The sequence below is a fragment of the Gymnogyps californianus genome, chromosome 3 (genome assembly GCF_018139145.2).
Source record: "Gymnogyps californianus isolate 813 chromosome 3, ASM1813914v2, whole genome shotgun sequence".
In the NCBI taxonomy this organism is placed as follows: Eukaryota; Metazoa; Chordata; class Aves; order Accipitriformes; family Cathartidae; genus Gymnogyps; species Gymnogyps californianus.
The window spans coordinates 72,009,919-72,033,654 of NC_059473.1; the positions used below are offsets into that span (position 1 = coordinate 72,009,919).

General features: G+C 36.7%; 1 protein-coding gene across 1 annotated transcript in view; it reads left to right on the forward strand.

Moving 5' to 3' along the window:
• The window catches only part of MAN1A1 (mannosidase alpha class 1A member 1), a 153,435-nt gene extending 133,959 nt beyond the window's left edge, over nt 1-19,476 (forward strand). The window contains exons 9-12 of the mRNA XM_050894658.1: nt 10,688-10,907; nt 11,720-11,892; nt 17,439-17,554; nt 18,934-19,476. Of these exons, the coding sequence (XP_050750615.1) occupies nt 10,688-10,907; nt 11,720-11,892; nt 17,439-17,554; nt 18,934-19,060 (636 nt within the window). The 3' untranslated portion in view covers nt 19,061-19,476. The remainder of the gene's footprint in view (nt 1-10,687; nt 10,908-11,719; nt 11,893-17,438; nt 17,555-18,933) is intronic.
• The last annotated feature ends 4,260 nt before the right edge of the window (nt 19,477-23,736 follow it).

Consider the following 23,736-nt stretch of genomic DNA (forward strand, 5'->3'; position numbering starts at 1 on the left):
GTTTTGTAGCACCTATAGATTGTTTTATGGCTTAAGTTAAAAGCAATAACTAAGATGTCAAACTAGATTTAAAAACTTTTTCTGCTTGCCATGAATAAGATGCGTATTTGGCTGATGCCGTTTAAAGAAGAGTTTATTTCTAATGGGAAAAGGGACAGCGAGAGTCTTGTTTTGAATACCAGAGCATAATATGAATGTATTTATAAGGCCATCAGAGGGATTCATAAACTCTAGAATTTGCACAAAAAGACAAGTGAATGTATTTTTAATGTAAGTTATTTTTCTCTTTTGAAAAGCAATGCATATAATGTCCTGTTTCACATAATACAGGAAGTGAGAGATCTTCTTAAACTGGTTTCAATGGATAGCATGCAACATTTAGTTACAGAACAAACATGTATTCAGCTTTTAGTCATATTTTGAGGATGTAACTGCCCATAGAGCAATCTGTCAGTCTTTGCAAGTATCCAGGACAGGAACCATCCCACTCTTTTCAGTTAACACAGTTGATCTCTGAGACCCAACTGAGTAGGTTTAGTAAGAGAACATGGTAATTTAGAGCAAAAATTGACCTTGTGGGTTCATTTATATCTAGTCTAGCAACAGCAGTGTCACAAGCAACTGCATCAAATCCTCCTCTCTTGAATGTGTCAGCCCTAATTTTCTAAGTTGAAGGGCAATTTTCCCACTACTCTTGTTAATAGATTGTCTCACACTTGATGTCCGATGGTCAGGTATCTTTTCCAAGTTTTCCCATTACATTTATTTATGGCCATTGCTGCGAGCTTTCTGCATCTTAAATATTTCTTCTCTCTCTCTGACGTTGCCTTCATCCCCTCCTCAGTGTATTTCTAGAGAAGCGGCGTATCTAAAGGCTGTAAAGAGAGCAGTAACTCGGCCCAGAAGAACTTCACAGGAAGAGGGAGAACCCCTCGCCAGCACTTCCTGAGCAGCTCAGTTCAGTGCAGCCCACAATGGCCCTGTGGTATCAGAGAGGTAAAGCCGCTGCGATCTGCAGTTTTACCTTTAGACAGGGTAGTTTACTTTTAAACATTTAGATTGTTTAATTTTTCTTACTGGGTAACAACTGCTCAGAAGATTGCAACAAGAAAACTAGTGATCTCTGGAGAACCTAGCACGTGGAAGTAGAAACAACGGAAATAGCAAGAAGACGACTAGGCGTTGTGAAGCAGTGCCATGGCCGTTCTCTGTCAGATTTCAAAAGCACTCCTGAAAGTCAGCCTGCTGCTAGGCTGGGCTGTGCGATTAAGGAATGCAGTAACCTTTTGTGGGTATCAAAAGGTGAAAAAGTCATTTTTGGCCTTAGGATTTTGAGTATTCAGACAGAAAATATATAGGATCACTTTTTAATTTTTTATAATTTTTTTTGTGGCACATTGCTAACTTTTAAGACTAGCCTTGATATACTCAGTTTGTACTCTGCCAAAGGAAGCTATATGGTTTTGATTTTGTTTGGGGGGTTTTTTTGGTATATTTAATTGTCAGCATTAAGTAGTGAATATTCTTCAGAGCTGTCGAGATTTCAGCCTTTCAGATAAATAAAACAAATCCATGTAGACTCCTTTCTCATTGAAATGAGGGAGAGAACAAAGTGTTGTTAGCACTGATATTGGCAGATAGGCCCTTTTCATCTCTAGAGTTTCATGAGGGTCTGTTTAACTGTGGTGAGAGTCTGGTGGCTGGTCTGTGCTGATTGCAGTTTCATTAAGTGGCTTGAAGTGGTTTGCTTTGTGATCGTACTGATCTTAAAAACTACATAACTGATGTGGACAATGACAGAACTGCAACAAGTCAATTAGAATAGTTTGTCATACTGGGTAAAGCCGAAAGTATATTAATGAATTGAACATTCAATACCTGAGCACTTCTTGGCATTGAAGGAAATACGTAAATAGGGCAGGCAGGGTGGTGCAATAGGAGCCCATCTTCAGAATGAAACAGTTGGTGCAGGGGACCCAGCATTCCCACTACATACATTTTGGGGGGGCGAGGCGGGTATTGTCTATAACTTAAATGTGTAAAAATGAATAAACAGGCACTTTATTTACATATTTTGTCAGCTGTCATGTTTAAAATATTTATCACCCAGCTGCACTGGTGTTCTGCACGTAGCGATAGTATAGCTGTATTATGTAGAAACACAAGATTCATTACGCTTATGTCATGGTTTAACCCCAGCCGGCAACTAAGCCCCACGCAGCCGCTTGCTCACTCCCCCCGTGGTGGGATGGGGGAGAGAATCAGAAGGGTAAAAGTGAGAAAACTCGTGGGTTGAGATAAAGACAGTTTAACAGGTGAAGCAAAAGCTGCGCACACAAGCAAAGCAAAACAAGGAATTCATTCACCACTTCCCATCGGCAGGCAGGTGTTCAGCCATCTCCAGGAAAGCAGGGCTCCATCACTCGTAATGGTTACTTGGGAAGACACAATTCCATAACTCTGAACGTCCCCCCCTTCCTTCTTCTTCCCCCAGCTTTATATGCTGAGCATGACATCATATGGTATGGAATATCCCTCTGGTCAGCTGGGGTCAGCTGTCCCAGCTGTGTCCCCTCCCAACTTCTTGTGCACCCCCAGCCTACTCACTGGTGGGGTGGTGTGAGAAGCAGCAAAGGCCTGGACTGTGTGTAAGCACTGCTCAGCAATAGCGAAAACATCCCTGAATTATCAACACTGTTCCCAGCACAAATCCAAAACGTAGCCCCATACCAGCTACTATGAAGAAAATTAACTCTACCCCAGCCAAAACCAGCACAGCTTAACAGACAAAAATGTCCAGAAGACTCGCTGCTCCTTTTTATTCTCTTCACTATATTTCCCCTGTTGACAGGAGTTTTGAGGCTCTCTACAACTGCTTACAGAAAGCATCAAGACTAAAGACAGGCTTCTGCAGATTTTTAAATTGTTAATAATTTACTTATAACTGCACAATGTCTATGTTTTGGACTATAGAAAGTACTTATTTAAATGTTTTCTTGTTTATGGACTGTCAGGAGAAGCAGCAAGCTATAATGTTCTTAGAACTCTTTAAGGAGGATTTTAACTAGAAAAGTCCTGCAAGAGAAATTGTCCCCTTTTTGCTCGTGGCTTTGCTGTTTTTGTCAGAGCAGCTGTGTCCTTATTACTTGTGCTATTTTCCCTTCCTTTTTTGACAGCAAAAAAGCTTGTCAGGAGTGATAGATATTTATTCTAGAATATTCAGAAAATACATAATGTAACATTTTGAGAGTGACTTGCTTTGATTCATGCCATTCCATTAATACTGTTTTAAGAATATGAATAAATCTAGCCTTCTGGTAGCAGACAGCATTAAGTACATTTAGTGCAAGAGCATTGGTGCTCTTAGAGACACTAATAGGTCTATACAGGGAAAAAAACCCCACATAATTAGATTTTCAGACAAAAGTAAATTATCAGTTTTCCCCTAGAACTTAATCATCTTTTTAATGATCAGATGGATAGGTATCATAGTAGTTAAACATTTGCCAATGTTTCCATTTTAAAAATTTAGGTATCTCCATTGTAAGCATTCATATTTCATTTCACATGTAAGCTTGTCTGTATAACACGTCTTAAGTCCAAAAGCAGCAAATGCCTTATTGCTTTCAAAATGTTTCTTATATATTGTGTTTAAACAAATGAAAGTTCTTCTGTGTTCAGATTTCAGTTTTGATTTTTAAAGCGCAGTTCAGTAAGCAGTGAGGACCTCAGGGTAAGAAGATGCCACTTTTCTTTGGCAGAAGTATTGAAATAAATTGTAACAAGGGCTTGAACTTCCTATTCCATCCTAGTTTTTCTGACTGTATGCTTTCACGTGATTCGTGCATCTTGTAATACATATTTAAAACCTATATGAACGATACTTAAGAAAACAGAATCAACTAATAAATATGAAGTTTAAAAAAAAAAAAGTACAATGTTTTTCTGCCATCTCCAAAGCAGCTGTAATAATGGAACCATGCAAATCTTAAACTTTTCATAATAAACCCATTGGAATTTTGGATAAAGGATAAATTTGATGGATTATGAAGATTGCTGAAGAAAAGTATCTATTGCATTAGATCAACTCAACAGAGAAAACATGAGGGAAGTAACTTAAAGTCAAGAAAACAGGCAGTTGACTTACAAACTCACAGCATACAAAACCACAATAATCCTGACCTGCCTGCTGTGTGCTGTTTGAAAGCAATAAAATCTATTGGTGCAAGCTGTAAATATTCAAATAAATAAGTAAGCAATCGACATTATACATCTTTGAATTATTGGAAATATCACATGGTAGAATTCTCTTTCATACTCACTGTTGCTTCAGATCATCAAAATACTGTTTATGAAGAAGATTCCTAGGGGAAGAAAAATATATTAAAAGTTTGGACTGAGATAATTTATAGTGCTTTGTTGTAAAGAAGCCTGCAGAGTTGTAATTATCCCCAAAACAAACATTATAAACCCTGGAAATTTAGAACTAGGATCATATTTTTGAAGTTTCAAATTTATTAAGGTATAGAAATACGTAGCTATGACTTGCAAGACAGTTTCATCTCCAGCTACAGTGACATCTTGAGGTGGGAAATGAAACACCTGTTTTTTGTTGTTAAAACAGCAGTAGTCATTGAAATTCATTAATCATAATTAAAGAGTTATTGTAAAAGGAGAGGTAAAATGCCTAAGTGCTAGAGGAAGTAGAACTGCAGTTTTACATTGCATTTTGAGGTTTGTAATTTGTTATCCCTGCTCCTTTAGCAGATTTAATTTTTTTGTGGCACGTGTTTATTTTGAATTGAGCAACTTTGAGGTGCAGAACATTTTTCCTGAGAAGCCTCCATCTGTGCTCTGTAGGCATCTCTGTTAATATTTTTATTACCTGTCAGCATAATCCACCAAGAGAATACTCTCTATTAAAAATAAGCTTGTTGATTGGGTTTTTTTACTCGTTTGAACAGTGAGATGACTTCGGTTCTGTATCCTCTATGTTTCTCTATAAGTGCTCCAGTTCAACGTTCTAAACAGCTCAAAGGGTAAATGAAGGCCTTCCCAATCACAAAATCAGCCGGGGATTGCGGAAGGGGGCTGGTGAAGACAGTGTTTAAGCTGTGCGAAAAGCTTAAAAGAGCGAAGAACTGAATGAAGGAAAATGGGTATTTATTAGGAGGGTCCAGTTCTGCTTAATTTTGCAAGTGTAAGGACTGGCAGTATAATGTAAAGGTTAAGGAACAGGCTGATAAGCAGAGAACGCAAAACATATCGCCTTAAGAAAGGGAGCAGGAGGGCAAGGAAATCAGGTTCGGAAAAATTGAAGAGTTTCTCTTTTGTACCATCAATAACAGAGATTACACACACATGCAATGTGCAATCCTGTAACCGAAACAGTTCATAATGTCTCATTCACTGCAGTTCTTCCAGCATGACAGATAGGCAAGGGCATGATTTTAACATGCGAACTCATGAGAAAGATGCCAGGAGTAACACAAGGTGCACTAGAGTCACAATTCAAACTGTAAAAGGGACTGTTAGTGTTTCTAATTGAGTGCTCAAGCATTTTTACAGTTGTTGTATAGAAGGAATAATTTCCCACAAGATGGAAAAAAAAGTAATTTAGCTAAAGGCTTTATTGCAGTGAGGACTGTAAGCAGAGCCTTACATAAAAGCACAAAAAAAAAAAAAAATTGCCAGGAACTGTATCAGCCATAAAAGTTAGTCTGGCTGTAAGAGCTTGCAGGTACACTACAAACCGCCTGCCATATCAGCTTTACATGCAGTAAATTTATTTCTTTAAATATTTGGCAAATGTTGTTTGTTTTCCTTTAGTTTCCCTTCCTTCCTCTCCTTTTTTGTCCACTACAGTCTGAAGTCAGGTTGTCTCAATTCTTATAATTTTTTTTTCCGTCACTCCCAGGTAGCATCTGCTATGGCTCCCTTTGGGAACATACATTTGCAGCCTCTTCTTCTTTGTAACCTTTTATGTTGCACAGTCTCTCTGCTTTACCTTGATGGAAAGAAAGAAGTTACTATTTGAATTGCAGAAATACATTCTGGAAAACAGTAAAATGAAATTTCCATTTATTTAAAAGAAAAACTGTACCAGCTCCAAACAATTATCCATCAACAATGTATTTTCAGGTAATCAAAGACCACATTCTTCTAGCTTTTTTGATTTGCAGATACTGTATATTGGGTTATATTGAGAATATTCATTACAGTAAAATGAACTAATCTCTATAGTGATAAATATGACACCACCTGATCTGCAAGCAGTGTAGGAAGGAATTATTCATAGGTGGGGACCAAGTTGTAATAGAGCTGCAGTTCAAATAAATGTGTCCCTTTTTTAAGCGCGTAGATAATTATATAAAAATAAAAGTAAATTGATTCTAAGTATGAAATTCAGAATTAATTCTACCAAACAGAGCTTTTCACTTGGGTGGATCTTTGTCACCATACTACCTATGCTCCTTTTATAATAGCTTGTTTTAGTAACTTGATTTCCCTGCCAGAACTGCGCCCACAGCACTGCAGATGGCAAGTAGCATTTCCCTATGGGGTTGTAACCCTGCCTTTCCATCCTACTGCTCAAGTTCAGAAACCCTTATTATATCTTTGTTTAAACTGATAGTATTTCTTCCTCATCCTAGTACTTTCTCAACTTTGCGTTCAAGTTTTTTTATACTTAAAACAATTGCCCATGTACTCCAGCTAGTGATTTAGTCCTGCTCTGCACCTCAAGCTTATTTAAAAAATGAGTGTCTTTCAGAAAGTTCAGTCCCCCCGATGGCACTTACAGCCTTTGTGAAACTCACTGAAAAATATTTTGATGTGCTGCTTACAGAAGTACATACCGTTATATTATAACCACAAAAATACTAAAAATGTGAATAGCAGTTTTGTGAATTTCCAATAAATGGATGATAGATGGCACTTTGGCAGTTCAGGTATAGATTCAGAATTGATAATTGAAATAGTACTGCTTTTTGTTTATTGTTTACTTTGAAAATATTTTATTATACTAATGCATTATACAAACATTTTACATTCCAGAAGTAGTGCTTTAACAATATTTGGAATTAAACTCGGAAATTAAACTATAGTTAGGTTGGACTTGTGGGGAAAAGGAAGGTTTTACTACATCTTAATGCTGCAAATACTGTTATCGATACAGGAGTTCGAAATTTCAATGAATAAATTCATCGATAGTTAACGTTGGGGAGTTTCTTTTATATGTTCTACTCATGCAGGTTATACTTTTTTTTAAGATCAAAAGCATTTACATTTTTGAGGCTTTCTAAATATGCTGATGTTTTATAATAACTTTTTTTTTTATGTTGAGTTCCTGAAACAACTGGAACACTCCTAACAAATTCATTATAATCTGACACTTCGATGCTATGCTGGAATTATTCCAAACTTTATGCAACTTTGATACTGCCAATTCGTTAGCAAGCCTTTGGAGAATGTTGTTTCAGGGCAAGCGGCTAGTCTCTCTATTCTCAGTCAGAGGGTATGTGAATAGTGATGAGAGAAGGGAAACCTATTTCTGACGAGGACAGTTTGTCTAGCTCAGACCGAAAATGGCATATGAAGAAACTTCTCAGATTTAGCTGAAGCTTCTGACAGTCCCACTGTAAGCTCCCTGGCAGTGGTTTCGTGAGCTCTGCTGGTGCACCACCCAGTACCACAAAAAGAGCTACCAGCCCTCTGGGAGGAGACGCTTCCTCTGCCTTTCACGCTTTATGAAAGCTGTTCGGTTCAGGTTAGTTTGCTTAAAACATGTAGCTTCTGCAAACTATTACTTCATAAGCATATAACTTCAAACGAAGTTTAGGCTTTACCAAGTTACAGTATTTGTTTTCCTGTCTTCCAGAATAAGAGTTTGTTGAGTGCTGATGAATTTGCAGGTTTGGCACGCTTGGGCTTATGGCTTCTGAAGGTTATTTGTACATGTCAAAGGTTATTTGGATTTCATGTCTAGGTAGAAATGATTAGTTACCTAGCATGCCGTTAATAAAGGTATATTATAATATATATTATATTATTATTATATTTATTATATATATTATATAATATTATATATATAAAATAACGGTATAGGTATTATCTAGCACTCAGGGACCCATGATTGTACAATTTGAGAGTCTGTAATATATCAAATAGTTACGTAATAAAAATAGCTTTAAATAAGATGCTTACATAATAAAAATAACTTTTAATAGGCATATGTACTAGTTCTTAATAGGACCCATTTATAAAACCAATATGATTTGCTTTACTAAATATGAATAATTAATTTGGAAATATATTTTTATTTTGTGACATTTTTAGCATCAATTAACATCAATTTGTTAGTTTCTTAACACCAGTTTGTTAGAATAATTTTAAAATTTCCCAAGTGGAAGTCATCTTTTTTCAGCCTGAACCTTAATCTTGAGCCAAAAGAGGGGAAAAAAACTCTGAAAGACTAATTGGTATCACAAAATCCATTTTCATGCTACAAGAATCAACTCTGGTCTAGTTACTATAGTTCTGAAGGTGCATGAGTACTGTTATTTCTGTCAGGTACAGTAATACTTCATTCTGTCTTTCATTAATTCTGTACTAAAAAAATTGCAATATAGTTAAATTTAGTCATCAATCTTATTTGTATATTTGTTTATTTTTTAAATAAATTCTGACTCAACAGCTAAATGACCAGTAGAGTTATCAACTATTGCCAGAATTGTTGATTTGGTGAGATGAGGATACCATGCTGAGAGGTTTAACGAAATGTCATTAAATTAAAAGTTTTTCATTTCTGAACTTGGTTTTAGGTAGCTTATTTTTTAGAATGCCTAAGTAGTCTGAAAGTTATTTCCCACAAAATTGTTGTGTGTTTTTAACAATAACGCATCCTATTACAAAATATAAACCGTTTAATAAAAATGCGAACAGTACTCTGAAAGATTCTGGAAGTTTTCCAATTATTCCTATCTTCTCACGAATTTTGCCTGTTTATGCATTAATACATTTTGTAGCAGGTTCTTTGAACTCTGTTCTGTCAATTCATTAATTATAAATTAAAATATTTTATACCCAAATGAGCACAAAAGACATGTTTTAAAGAACATTATTTTCTACAAAAATACCTAGGTACTCCACTACTAGTTTCCCAACCTGACAGAAAAGCTTTTTTTATATGCACTTGGAATACACGACCACCAATTAGCTCGACACCTACTCAGCCTCTGTAATTCTTTCATCTTCCACAGCAGGGTCTGTGGTTTGGATGCTTAAGGAAACTGTTTTCCCACCTTTCCCCTTTCATATTTAATTCCTCTTTTTATAGGTTAAATTATGCAGGATTTGTTTAAAGCACAGGAATCTTCATTATTTACTGCTGCTTTAAAATTTAGGTATGCTTTTCAGTAGGTACCTAGTGCTAAAAACATACAATCAAGGAGGAAGCAAAAGGATGGAGGATTTTTCTGAGCCAATGGTGGAGCTGGGCAGAAAACATCCTTACTAAGTGCTTTGCACTAATATTAGTGGGAAAAAAAGGGTAGTTTTCAATGTGACATTCTTGGCACAAAAAAACTACTTAGTAAGTAAAACATGTACAATTATTCTGCTGATGCTTCTAGTTCAGAGAAGATTTTTCATGCTTATAAAAACAACCTTTACAGATGTTTAAATGGGAAGAAATAACTACAATCAATACCTTTCCTTTATAACACTTTTTTTTAAATCCTGGCTTTTTTGTTAATAGTTCTCTGTAGTGATATTTTATTCATGTTTTTTCTCTTGTATAATGCATGTTGAGTACTGTTTCTGGATCTTATGATATCAATAGAATAAACCAGAGCACTGCTGGATAACTGAACGTATGATAGCATTGTTCGTCTCCTCTCCATTACCCTTTAAAGAGTAATAGCTTACTTTCTGTGTGGGCTTCTAATTAATGTGCTCTTCTGCGTCTCCTCTGTTGTTTTAATTCTGTTCCTCCCACAAGGGAAGGTTGTTTTCCTGGATTTTGTAATTAGTGACCATACATTGCTAACGGCACCAACTTCTAATTCTCTCTAGGAGATTTGTATGTTTTTATTCTGCTTAGGTTTTTTTTCCAGAAATTTTGGTGAGAACCTCCTCTTGATTGATAACTACAGAGGGATTCAGTCTGGGAGGGGAAACTCATTGGACTTTGGGAATGCCATATAGACTCAGAGGCCTAACATCATTCAGTGCACTCACTGAGTCAGGCGTTTTGAATATGAGTTATGTCTGCATATAATTGACATGAAATTATATCAATAACCACATCCTTTAAGTCAGAATTAAAATGGGAAGTATGGAAGCTGAAGTGATGGTGAAGTTACCTGAAATTGCTCAAAGTAGAAAGGGAAAGAAAGAAAGAAAATAGTTTGAAAATGGAATTGTATTTTTTAGGTCTTTCCAGTATTTTTATAAAATGTACTGCATAAATTGCTCAAAGCTGTAGCAAAATTAATCATTGTTACTGATGTATGCTAATCTGTGTTGGTTTGGCTGCACTTGGAGGTCATGCTAGCTCATATTATCCATTTTACATTTTATTATAAGCAAAGGCGATACAGAAAAAACCCAGCCAACATACAAGACAACGTTGTCCTTCACACTTTACCAAATGGTACCTTTGGTTTGAATTCATGTACTTTTGCAGGCCATAGAGACCCACCTCATTCGAAAATCAAGCGGGGGGCTGACATACATCGCTGAGTGGAAGGGTGGACTGCTTGAACACAAGATGGGACATCTCACTTGTTTTGCTGGAGGCATGTTTGCTCTAGGAGCAGACGGAGCACCTAATGACAAGACGGGCCATCACATTGAGCTTGGTGCTGAAATTGCTAGGACTTGCCATGAATCCTATGATCGTACAAGTAAGTACTGTATTGCAGAGTTTAGTTTCACAGTTTGACTTCATGAAGGCAGCCATCGGTATTTTTGCGTCATGCTGAATGAAAGTTGTATGATGGTGAGAACTCTTCATCCTTTCTGAGCAAATGCTGCTTTTCTCTAAGAGTAACTTTAAGAATGGCTGCTCTGTTCTATAAATAATTTCTGTGCACCTGAATCATATCTACTCACTCTAGTAATTAACATGACAGCTTTTTTTTCACTTTGCCAATTTCTGTATAGCCAAATACAAATAAGAGAGGGACCTTGTTCATTTATGCATCAATATAGCTATTAATCATGTTTTATGCACAAAAAATTATTTTATTCTCAGTTCTGTTGGTACAATGCTGCAAACAATAGAATTGCACAAAGAAAGTGGATTTCTGTGCAGGGAATTTCTTTGGATTCTTTCGTCTTCTTACAGAAATAACCCTGGCAGCATTTCAGGTCCCAGAGTGTATTTTCCAGTTTGATATAGAAAAGTAAATATCCTCGTCTTTTAAGCAAAATTTCACATGTTGCTAGTTATATGAAGTCTTCCACAATGCAAATGTTAGCATCACTGTTCAAACTGGAACTGCTGTTTAAGGCATTGATGAAGAACAGCTCTCTCCTACTCTGAATTATTTACAAAATATTAAAAACAGGAGATGCTGCAGTATCTTTCAGAAATTATATACCTTTTGGGTAATGTGGCTTTGTGCCACATGAAAGGATAGTTGATGTGGTAGGTTACATAATTTGAAACCTTTTTTAATTTCTTTATTTTAGCATGTGTTTTTATATTGGCTAGGCATGAAACTGGGACCAGAAGCCTTCAGATTTGATGGTGGTGTTGAGGCCATCGCTACAAGACAAAATGAAAAATACTACATCCTACGACCAGAAGTCATAGAGACCTACATGTACATGTGGCGGCTCACTCATGACCCAAAGTACAGGCAGTGGGGATGGGAAGCTGTAGAGGTAATGTTCTATTGGACTTTTTTCTTATTAAATCCTAATATCTTGTTAAGTGAGCTATTGAATGATATCTGGATACTGTTTAGCAGTTGGAGAGTAAGTATTTATTTTAAATCAGTAATATCAACTCAAATTTCCAGAGATCATTTACTAAATAAATGAACTAAGATCATTTTGACAAAACCAAATACTGCTGGTATTATAGATTAGAAAAATACGTTGTGATTTCTCCTTCTTAAGTACTTCTCAGATCAGGGTCATATTTGGATGTACTGCTCAAGATGTTAAGTATGGCTGCATGTGAATGGAAAGTGTAAATGTGTGTCAAATTTGAGTCTTGGACATGGAAATAAGTTTCATGAAGTGTATTTTCAACAGTAATTGTACGAAGGCGATTTTAACTAAGGCGATAAAGGCCAAGATGAAGTACTAGATAGTACCGAACATTTAAAAAATGGGTCACTTTCAAAAAGCACAGGTATCTGGACTGAACTCCATTAATGGTAGCAATCTCTTCTAGATTTAAATTTCTGTGTCCCACTAGCCTTTGAGCTTCAACCCGTCATGCTGAACCTAGCTATTTGTGTTCGTCTAGCACAAGCCTTCCAAGAGGGCAGCTAGTCTATACTGCAAAAATTGGCTTGCCAAATCCATTGTCTCCCTTATTTCAGTGGTTAAGCAGTCTTACTGTTAGAGATGCGAGCCTTTGGATTTACCATGTTTCATCCTCCAGGTATGGGTCTTTATTACACTTCTAGAGTTCACTTATTTTCTCCTCTCATTGATGTTGCCCTTGCTAAATTGTCTGCCTTTCATTCTTACTTTGGAATTTCTAAGCAGACTGAAATCTTACAGGAGATACAGGAAGCTGAAGAACATTACTTTTGCAGCTCTGTATACTTACGAAAAATGCAGAAAAAAAGAAAACAAAACTCTGTGTAGTATTTTGTTCACAGTGACCTCTCCTTTGCAGAGTTATTGCTTTCCAGGATTTCAAAAATGTCCTGTTGGTCAGTTTGCCCAATACCTCTTGTTTCTAGGAGTGTATGATTATAACTTTCTTGGATGGGCCTACACTGCTAGTTGTAGAAGATTGCTCTGTACTAAGGGAAGAACATGTAGACTTGTGCAATTTCTCATCCCCAAGGGACGCTACTAGAGAGCTGTTACTGGGTTATGACTCCATATACCTGGCTGTGACATGACATCCGCCAGTTACCTGGCTCCCTCAACAGCAACCAAGATCTGTAATTGTATTCAGTATTCACTGTGGGAGATACTGAACGTGTCTCAAATGTTGTGCAAATGTTGTTGACTGTTGTGAAAAAAGAGCGTTTCAAATTTGGTAATTAGATGATGTTCTTGAAGAATGACATTTATGGTAAAACCTGCTTTCCATAAAAGAATAGCTGCTAGCATTAACTATACTTCTACTCTCTAACTTCTCCTTGTTTGAATATTCACAACAATTCTGTATCTGCAGTCAACACTGTATTCAGCTAGGTAGACTGTAGTTATTAAGGACATTTTATTTGCCTCCCTCAGGTGTTGGCTCTATCAGCCCTGAAACAATATGCTTCTGAGTTAATGATTCCAAAGCAATTTAAAAAAAAAAAAACCCTCTAATTTAGAGTGCTGTTCCCTTACTTTCTTCGTCGCTAACACCACCCATAGGCACACATTTTACTACTGGAATCTTCCCAGGCAGATTATAATTGGAATATTTACAATGTCTGTTTATGGAAGTCATCCCACCAGGCTTCAGCAATGCCAAGTGTTCCTTCTCCAGGAGATATTTTTCCTGACTCATTGTTGCTGCCCACACTGATAACATTGTTATAAACAATTGAAATGTTTTCCTTATTATTATTCTTTACCCTGTTGGTTCAGTTTGTTTGTGTTTATTTCAAGTTTGTACACTTGTTTACCTTCTTAGCGCTCCCCATGTTTTCCTTGTTTAACATTCTTGTGGTTACTCTCATCTGGCTCTAACGTAGTGGATTACAGCCCATGTGTGGGAGATGCAGCTGGTCCCATTCTGTACAGGCCCATCTTCCACTGTCCTAATGTGCCGTTGTGTGTTTCACAAAAACAAACCTTACAGCTTCACAGAAGTTACACAGTCAGTTGTAGTTTTCAAATCTTTTTTTCTTTTTTTTCTCTTCTTCCTTGATGTTTATAGCCCGTACAGCTCCACCTGATACCGTATTTTTTTGTTTCAGCACATGTCATGATAGCTTACCACAACTATTTCATAAATTCTGTTCCCTCTTGCTCCTTATTCTTGCACCAGAGAGCATGTCACTCCACCCTTTTGTTCTTGGGGAAGTCCCTGACCGCTGGATATGGTCGGTTTAGGTACCAACACCTGTTGCACAAAGAGGAAGCTGAGATTGAAACAAGAAAAAAGGAGGAACAATCAGACCATTTGTTGTTGCCCAAAAAAGTTGTTCTTCACGTGCTTCACGTCCATTTTCAACTCATGACACTGGCAATAAGAACTCATTAGGTTTATTTCCCAGTGCCCTTGTAGTAGAAAAGGAGGCTGCTCTGTAAGTCATGACTTCTAAACTCTCCAACAAGTCTATTAATTCTAACTTTTATAGACTAAAAACATGCTCTAGCCTCTTCATTTTTTCTTTGGAAACTGGCTTTGCTGCTTTAACTTGAGTCCAAGATCATTCTGTACATACTTCAGCAGTTGGAGAAAATGCAGTTATGACCAACAGCAATATCCACTGTACTGAATCCGAAAGGTTTTATCAGCTTAGCTCATGAAAGTCTCCCTTTCTGCATTATAAATGTGGCACATATTTTGAGTTCATAGCACTTCCTTTGTTTTTTCCCTTTATGATACTTTGAGACTGTCAGCCAGTTTTCGCTCCGCTTGATGTTTTCGATTACTCTAGCATAACTGATCTTAGCCACCCTCATTTTCTGAGAACTACTAATTTAAAATGTGTTTGATTCCTTCTTTCCGCCCACCACTACCCCACTGTCAATGTGAACACCACTGCACTCTGAAACTGCAGGTATGGGCACAAAAGGCCGTTAGTGCCAGTTAAAGGAGGGTGACAACCAAGAGCCTTCTTATCGTACTAATGCTGCATGTGAATGTCCTGTTCCTTTAGGTAAGTGGAAATTAGCTTTCAGGGATAAGAAGCTTCATGTTTGCATCAAGTAGATACCACCAGATGGCTAACGTGGTGCAAGTTAACCTCTTAGTTTACATCATAGCAGTGTGTTTCCCAACCGAAACCAGGATGGGTACCTATATGGTATCTCCCTACAATGAACTCATAAAGAAGGCTCTAACTACATGTTAGAGCACATAAACTGCAAATGCAATCTGCTTTTATTTTACCTCACCCTGTTTAGAATGCAGATGTTTCCTTGAATAATAGCCTTATCCTTCAAGTTCAAGTTCTCCTTCTGCTGTGCCTTGGAAAACATAATCTTGTGTTTGACATTGAAAATCCAGACACAGATTCAGCATTTTGAATTCATTGCAGGTTGAAGTAGACGAGAGGGAAGGAGTACCAGCCAGGGGAAATTACTTGTTTAAACTTAAGTATATTTGTCACTTAGTAAAAGTGTCCAGGAAAATTAAAGAACCTAAAGACACGTAAGAAAAGACAAATAGGACTGTTATATTTTAAAGGCTCTCTCCTGGAGAAAAATCCCTTTTAAATATACAATAGGCAGCTTACTCTCCAGTGAAAACTGTGGAGAGCCTGACATGCAAGCTAAATATATGCAGATAGCTACAGGGATTCCAGCAAAAACAAGGACGTTTAGGATATTTGCTGACAGCAAAACACAGATCTTGAACAGCCTTTAGAGCAGGTGGAGGTGATGGATACCTCAGTAATTATCAGTGACTTTTAGTCCCATCTCTCATCAGAAAATGCTTATTCTGCCTGTTTGCTTGTTTTAGACACATCTTCTGCCGTTTCATAGCTTTTTGCCATATGTGGTTTGAAATGCAGCATCTTTCCCTGAATAAAATCTACACATCCTGTAATCACTTCAGTGATATTTGTAATAACTTCAGAAATGGAGGAACTAGTTGTCTTCCATCTCTCCATTAGGGGTTTGATAAAGCTCCAGGTATTTTCTGCCTGAAAGTTGTTGCTCCGATACCTGTCTCCACAGCAAGCACCATGTTTCAGAGTTGTGTGGTCCTAAGTGAATGTAGTAATCCACCATGCTTACCATCATTTTCATTGTGAGAAGTTATTTAGGGCTAAAGAGCATTTTCTGGATTTGTTTTTGAATAAAAAGCTGGTTTAAATATAATAATCTTAGATTCTCTTCACTCCTTTATTATGCTGCATGATACCAGAGAGTTATTATAGAATAGAATAAGAAAAATGAAGAGGCTAAGAATACTTTCGACCTTGTTAAATAGGTCAATTATAAAGAAAAAAATGAATGAATATTTTTAAACAAAGCAGTGATAAGAGAAATAATATTCAAATAAGGCATTGGATAGCAGTATATTTAAAGAAGTTATGACTCATATATAGGCATATAGGTACCACCTTTCTAATGCAAACACCTGTCTAAAATTAAATAGTATAACTGTAGATACCTTCTACACTTCCAGCACCAGGTACATGTTTTTTGCCCTTCTGTATACACCCTTCATCTGATCTTTTTTCTCCTTCAAAATTAGCTGATCGTATAGAGCATTCCTGTGGGCAGAAAAGAAATTATATTTTTAGGTGGTCCATGTGCTCCTTTTTATTGTAAAATAGGAATCAATCATCTGTTTTACACCTTTTAACTGAATACACAGTTTGGAAACTAGTTAAAGAAAAACACGTTCTTATTCTTACATCTAAACCATGTTGTGTTAAGTCCAGCCGCATACTAGCTTTCCATCTACTCCTGTGTAACAGACAAAGCTTTTTCAGAAAGGTATCAAAGAAAATTAGTACCTACTGCAGAAAAGAAATTCAGTCACAGCCCAATATCAGAGGTTTTCCATTGAAAAATGAAATAATTGCAAAGAGAAACCAAACAACTTACATAGAAAATGGAGAGTTGCCTTTCCTTTTTCGAAGCGACTTGCAGGAGGTAAGGAAAAGACTGGTCTTTATCATGGTATTCAATTCTATCACAATAATTTCTAAGTACTAAAATATGACTAAGAAAGGTATATGTGACATGATCTCTGAAGGCTGATAGACAAGCCTGTGAGAGAGAGGCTATTGTTATTCCTATTAAAAAGAAGAAAAAGAAAATAACTGAAAATCCATATATCTTTACATCCATATACCCGTATATCTTTCCTTCTGAAAACTGGTTTGTGTTCATTTCTCTTACTAATTTATCATTTTGCTTCTCTTCCTAAATGTAAAATTAGACATGTGTACCTATGTCTTTTTAGAAAGAGTTTTCTATCTAGAGCTTTATCTAGTCTTCATCTCTTTATCAAAAAATTTGTGACAATTTTTTTTTGCTAGTTTTATTGTCAAACAGAGGAAAACTGACAGATGATTCATTTTTGTAATCCCACTGCGGGTTTTTTTTCCCCTCTTCAGGCACTGGAAAAACACTGCAGAGTAGATGGTGGCTATTCTGGCATTAGAGATGTTTATAACAATCATGAAAGCCATGATGATGTGCAGCAAAGTTTCTTCCTTTCAGAAACACTCAAGTAAGTTAAGAAAGTTGACTTTCATTAATCTGAAGTAGTTCTATGTATCATCTTTACAGATAAGTATTTATCATTAGTACCCTTGACATTCACGTAACAAAATCTGACTGAAATAGTAGAGCTTTTCTGAGGTGACAGGAAGCCAAATTGCCTTTTTTTCCTTCTATATCAATAAACTAAATTCTATGACTTCTGGAAATTATCTTTACTTCTGATAAAGGTACTTGATAGTCTTTGTTGAGAAATTATGTCTCCTAGCTTTGATAGGATCTAATTATATATACCAACACTAGTGAAACAAATTGACTAGACAGAGGACTTACCAGGCTTGTATTGCATACTTTTCATTTCAAAACTACAGAAAAAGAAAAAAGAAGTCAACTTGCATGGTAAGCTTGCAGGGCCTGTTAAGAGAGAAAAACAAAGCTTTCATTATCTATCACTGTCTCCTAAATTTTTAATGAAATAAAGGAAGTTTTGTCTTGGTCTCTTCACTTTTTTTTTTTTTTTGCTGTGCAAGAAAAAGTTGCAGAGACCAGAAAGAAGCAATCATGCCATTTCAACAGAAAGTGTAATACAACAGAAAGTGTAAATGAAATACCATAAATACATTTATATACATAGTGGCTTTTTTTTGAGATAGTGCACTCCCTCTACTATACCTTTTAAATTGGCCTATCAGAATTAGACCAAAAAAAGCCTTCAGGGAAGGATGATGATTGAGAAAAAATACAATTTCATTTGCTAAGCAGACTTTCATCCCTAAGCAAACTTCAATAATCATGCTACAGTAGCTACTACCTTGTATCATGACAATAAATAAAATGTTGGATTTGTTTATTGGTTATTGCTGGGTTTAATAGACTCTGTCTTAGTAAATGGATGGCCAAGCTACTGGTCTAGTGCTAGTTTTCTTCTTTAAAAATCCTAAGCCAGAGGTTGTTCCCAGAAGTAAGACAAGATTGAACTACAATATTTTCATTCCTACACCTTGATATATGTGGACATTCAGGAGGAAAAAAAATTACTATGGTTGTATATTATCAAAACAATATGTAATAAAATTACCAAGGATGAAATGGAAGTGAACTGAACTGATATTTAACCTCGATAGCCTAAACTTCTTTGTCCTCTATCAGGATAGAGGCATTCTTTTCTTGGTCTCCAGTTGCTATTGCCCTTGAGTCCAATCTGAGTTGAGTAGCCCCAAAGTTTTGTGCTAATCATTGTGGTGCTGGGACTTACTGGTGTTTTGTGTTTGGTCAGCTGTTCCCATTGATACATTCATCTAGGGAAATCAGGTATTTATGTTTTCCTGAAAACTATTGTAGTTTCACTTCCCTGATGTGGTCACATTTCCTGCTGTATTTTCTTGCCAGGTACTTGTATTTGCTGTTTTCTGAAGATGATCTTCTTCCATTCGAACACTGGGTCTTCAACACAGAGGCTCATCCTCTCCCTGTTCTTCACAAAGACGATGGGAATAAAGAAGAAAACCAGAAATAGATGAAGATTAAGTTATACTTTGTTTCATTCCTTATGTTTCTTTCCAGGACTTGGGCACATGATTTGGTTTTAAATTCCTGAGTTAAATTTTTAAATCAAGTGTTTTGCAGTCTGTTTTCTTTAACAGTAAATATTTATGAATGGACCCAAACTAATTATGATAAAACCTCAGTCCTCTAATCCAGCTGAACCACTTCTTAGAAGAGAAATAGGACATCTCTCCAGATTTTGTTAGGCTGCAGTGTCATCTTGGCCAAAAAGAGCAGAGGGTCTGCATGTTACTTGTTTCCTGTTGTGCTTTTAATTTGACTGCAAAATTCTTTTCTCCTCTGTGAGGAGATGTCTGCTTTAAGCTGTAATATTTTGCCATGTTGCAAAAAGCCATATTGAATTAAGTATAAAGAGCTTTTTTTCTTTTTTTTTGTTCTATGTTAATTTGTTTTGTGTGTGTCATCCAAGACAAATCTTGTGACTGTGACAGCCTCTTCTTATGCGGGTCTATCATTACTTGGTAAAGTATCTGATGTATTTCATTGTCAATGAAGTCTACATAGGAATATTTTCATCTCATGCAGACACAACTCTGAAACCGCAGTATACATTGAAGTTAGTCTAAACTTAGTTTTTATGAATTTAGCACATTAGTTAGCAGACCTTAGTTTTTCAGGCTTTGATTAGAATATTGTAATAGCATAAATTGTTTCCTCCCTTTTCTAAGTGGTGTTATTCTCATGGCTTTAGTCAGGCTAATATGGAGTAAAATAAGATAGTCATTTCACATTAAGAAAGGGAGTCTTACCTTCTTTATATATTTAGTCCAGTAGTTTTCATTTGGTTGGATGGTAAAAAGACAAAAAAATACTCAATGACACTTCCCTGGAAGCTGAGAATTATACCAGAGACTATTTGTTTGGTTTTCTGGGATTTTCTCAGTCAGATAGGTTCAGACTTGACACCAGACTTGATAGTTTATTGTCACGAAGCAATTTAATGTATCTACATGAATAAAATTAGATGTCCAGATGCCTTGAAGAAATCTTGTCTCCTTAAAAGAAGATAATCATTCAGAGAGGAAATTATCCAGTGTACAACTAAAACTTTTTGAAAGCACCGAGTCTGTCTTCTCTAAGTAACATAAATGCAGTGTGCTTAAAATTATTCCCTAAGTTAGAGGCCTGGCTTACTAAGAAAGGTAACAGCTTTGCCAAAAATGTTTTACTTTGTAGCATCACCAAAGGGAAAAAATTAGGCACGATTAATTCCTGTTGCTACTTAAGTGTAGTTTGGAGTGGTTTACATGATTATTAAGTCTACCTATGTTTTCATTTAATGACAGGATGACTTTCATATATTTTGAGTAGGCTATAACACCTGGCTTCCCATTCTGAGAAAGCACATTATTCACTGATTTGACTGCAGCAAAACAAATATGGTTCTGAACAATAATCGTCTTTAAAGGTATTTATTAAGATAGCTCACATGCCCAGCATAGCTAATCACAGCTGAGGAAGCACATTTGTTTAGGCATTACAGAGTACATTTGTTTCTATACTGATAGAGGTCTGCGATGTAGTTTTTCTTAGGTAGATAGAAAGAGAAAGATAACGGATTACATTTTTATATATAGCAGCCAGGGGCTGACCCATAAACTTGACCCTCTGGAGTCTGTAAAGACAGCACTGCCTCTCTGCTTCCCCTGCAGACAGAGAAGATGGCATGTGCCACGTGAGCTGCCAAAGACGTTTATGCAGGGGGCAAGGCAAGAGGATCTTCAGTGATGCTGATCCTTCCATCACAGGACTTGCAGAGCTGTGCATTTGTACATTGAAATGAATAGGGGTACCCTGCTGAGCCTGGGCAACCCCGAACTGGGAGAATGGATACAAACGTATGTGCATCTGCCTCAGATAAAGCCTGCTTACACAGAACTGGCACATTGAGTCTAGACTTTTTGCTTTACTGCTTTTTTTTTTTAATTATTGTTATTATTTTCTTTTTTAAAGTATGGGTTCCCTCATGTCACAGTAACAGTTTTCTGAAACTGAACAAGCAAGGATGAAGTCTTGGCTCTCCTCTGTTGAAAAGCAGAACTCCTGCTGATTTTGATACTCCAGAATTTGTATCTTTGGAGGACTATAGTATTTCATTGTATTTCTTCAGAAACAGTATTCATAAGAAGGGAGCTTTTTTTTTCCCCTCCAAGTAGCACAGAGAAATTATGGCTGTGGAATAAAAACAAAAATTCTCTTCCCTCTTTAACCAGAAACTAATAATAATTACTTTTGTCTTAGTTATCTTTATTGGGTCATCTGCTGCTGCCTACCACATAGTTGTGCATGTGCTGCTACAGGCCTCATATCAGGTAAATAACTACAACAGCTCAGACAAAAAGTCTTTGAGAAATGTGTTTTGTAAGCCTCTTTTTACATGGTTTTCTTAACCACAGTATGCTTCCCCCAGCTGTGTCTAGTGATCTTGCCTTTACTTAACAAGCTGAAGAGAAACAGTGGAGAACCAGATAGCTCTTCTCCATGTTTCAAAAAGCAAGCTACAAACACACAACTCTTGTATGCATTGGGTCCTATGTACTTAAATATAAGCATCATGACTGTTTCCTTGTAACACAGACATTTAGTATGAATATTTTTTTTAGTTTAGGAGTTACGATGATTTGAAAGAGCACAAATTTGATGTGACTGGTATTGGTATTCAGGTTGTATGTACAAACTGCACTATACTGTACTTTTTGTAAACTAATGTAAGTAGACGAGAAGATTGTACAACGTGTAGATCTGCCAACTGTAAGAAAAAAAACCTTTTCATAAACTGAGAATATATTGATTTTTTCTTCCTTTTTTTTTTTTTTTAAATAACCCCAAAACACCAAAGTTAGAGCAATCATTTTGAAACAGTCAGTACTTGCCACTACTTGTTAGATTGCTGAGATAACATGCGTTTTATTTCCCGTTCACTGAACTAGCTGCGTGGAAGTGGCTAGTGATGGTCACTTTATGTTCCCAGTCATTCATATAAGCAAAAGAAATTTGCTTGGGGGGGAGGGGGGACACGACAGAGACGGGCATTATCTTTGCATAAACACACTACCCATGCTTTTTCCATTTCTTTGTAGCATAATAATGCATTTAAATCTGCATATGTTAAGTCCCAAGAGGTAGATCACTTTAAATGGCACCCACATTGTTTCATGGGAAAAAGAATGTTTTGATTGTTTGTGAGATAAGTATTGCATATGTGTTGGTTGTACACAGATTTTTGCAATGCCCAATGGCTCACTGTTTCTATGGTGACTTCATCATACATATTATCCATTCCTATCATACATTTAAATTGTTTTTGATTTGTACATAGTCCATTTAGTCTTTTCATCTTTATATAAACTGAAATTATGGAATACATAATAGATCAAGATGCTTAATTTTTAAGAACTTATATTTGTAAAAATTTCTCTATTGTGAATAAAGTCTTTTAATATATCTGTTCAACTTGTTATAATTTTTCCTAAGTGTGCTGCAGAAGTAACTACAGGAATCTGCTGCATAGTCTGGTGTGGCTGCTATACTCATGAATTTTTGTCAGCAGATTGGTTTGATATGGATTAGTACTCTGTGTACTTGTTAAGACACTATTGTTCAGTAATGTTAGTCAGTGTATAGAATTGCTACCACAGAAATAAATTCTTAGAAATTTTTGTCAATGAAATTCATCTTACCAAATGTATTTTGGTAGAAAGTGAGCTTACTAATGACAAGCGGGAAGCTGGGAAGTCAGAGGTGGCAGGCAGTAAGCACAGTGAAGGTCAGTCACTCCAATTCGCGTTCTGCACACTACAAGCGGGCTTCAGCTAAATGCCATTTAGGAGCAAACACCGGAGCAGAGATGACAAGGCTGTCACAGTGCCCAGCATTACATGATCATGTAATGAAACACTATCGTTAGTCCATGCTCCAGAGGACAGAGGAACAGTTGTCATAGGAACTGTAACTACATTTTGTGTTGGAAGGACATGTCGGTAAGATCTCCAATCTGAATATTGAAATAACAGCTACACCTCATAGATAACCTTGTTTTCTCTGTTTAGTAAAAAGCCTCATCCAAAGATGATAGTGAAATAAACTGCCGTGATTTTACAGAACAGTCTCAGTAGTATCATTTTCTGTCAAAGGACTTACTCGTTAGACCTGCTTAGGTCATTTTTGAGGGTAGCTCTTAGATCTGATGCCTCATTTTTCCAGCATAGTTGCGGGTGTGCAGCTACACAGTGCAATCCTTGGGGTAGTCAGCAGGCAGTCCCCTCCTGTAGCAGGCTCCAGGACCACACAAAGTGCTACGCAACAAGTTAAGCATGAACTAATGCAAACCTTAGTGCAGCACGTTATTCACAAGAGATGTAAATGCAAGCCTGAGTTAGAATTTCAACCAATTTGGTCTCTTAATTGGATGTTTGGTGTGGTTTGTTTTCTGCAAGGGAAAAGGAACTATGACTGAGTTGACAATTAGTCAAGACAAACAGGATTTGCCCCGCCATCTGCATTGCCCTTTGGCCTTGCTCTGTCACAAGAGGAACTTGGCACTCATATGACAGCATCTGCTATGGAAACAGCCCTTCATCTGATCCGCCTTAATCTTGGGATTAGTCTGTCCTGGTTGATCTCAAA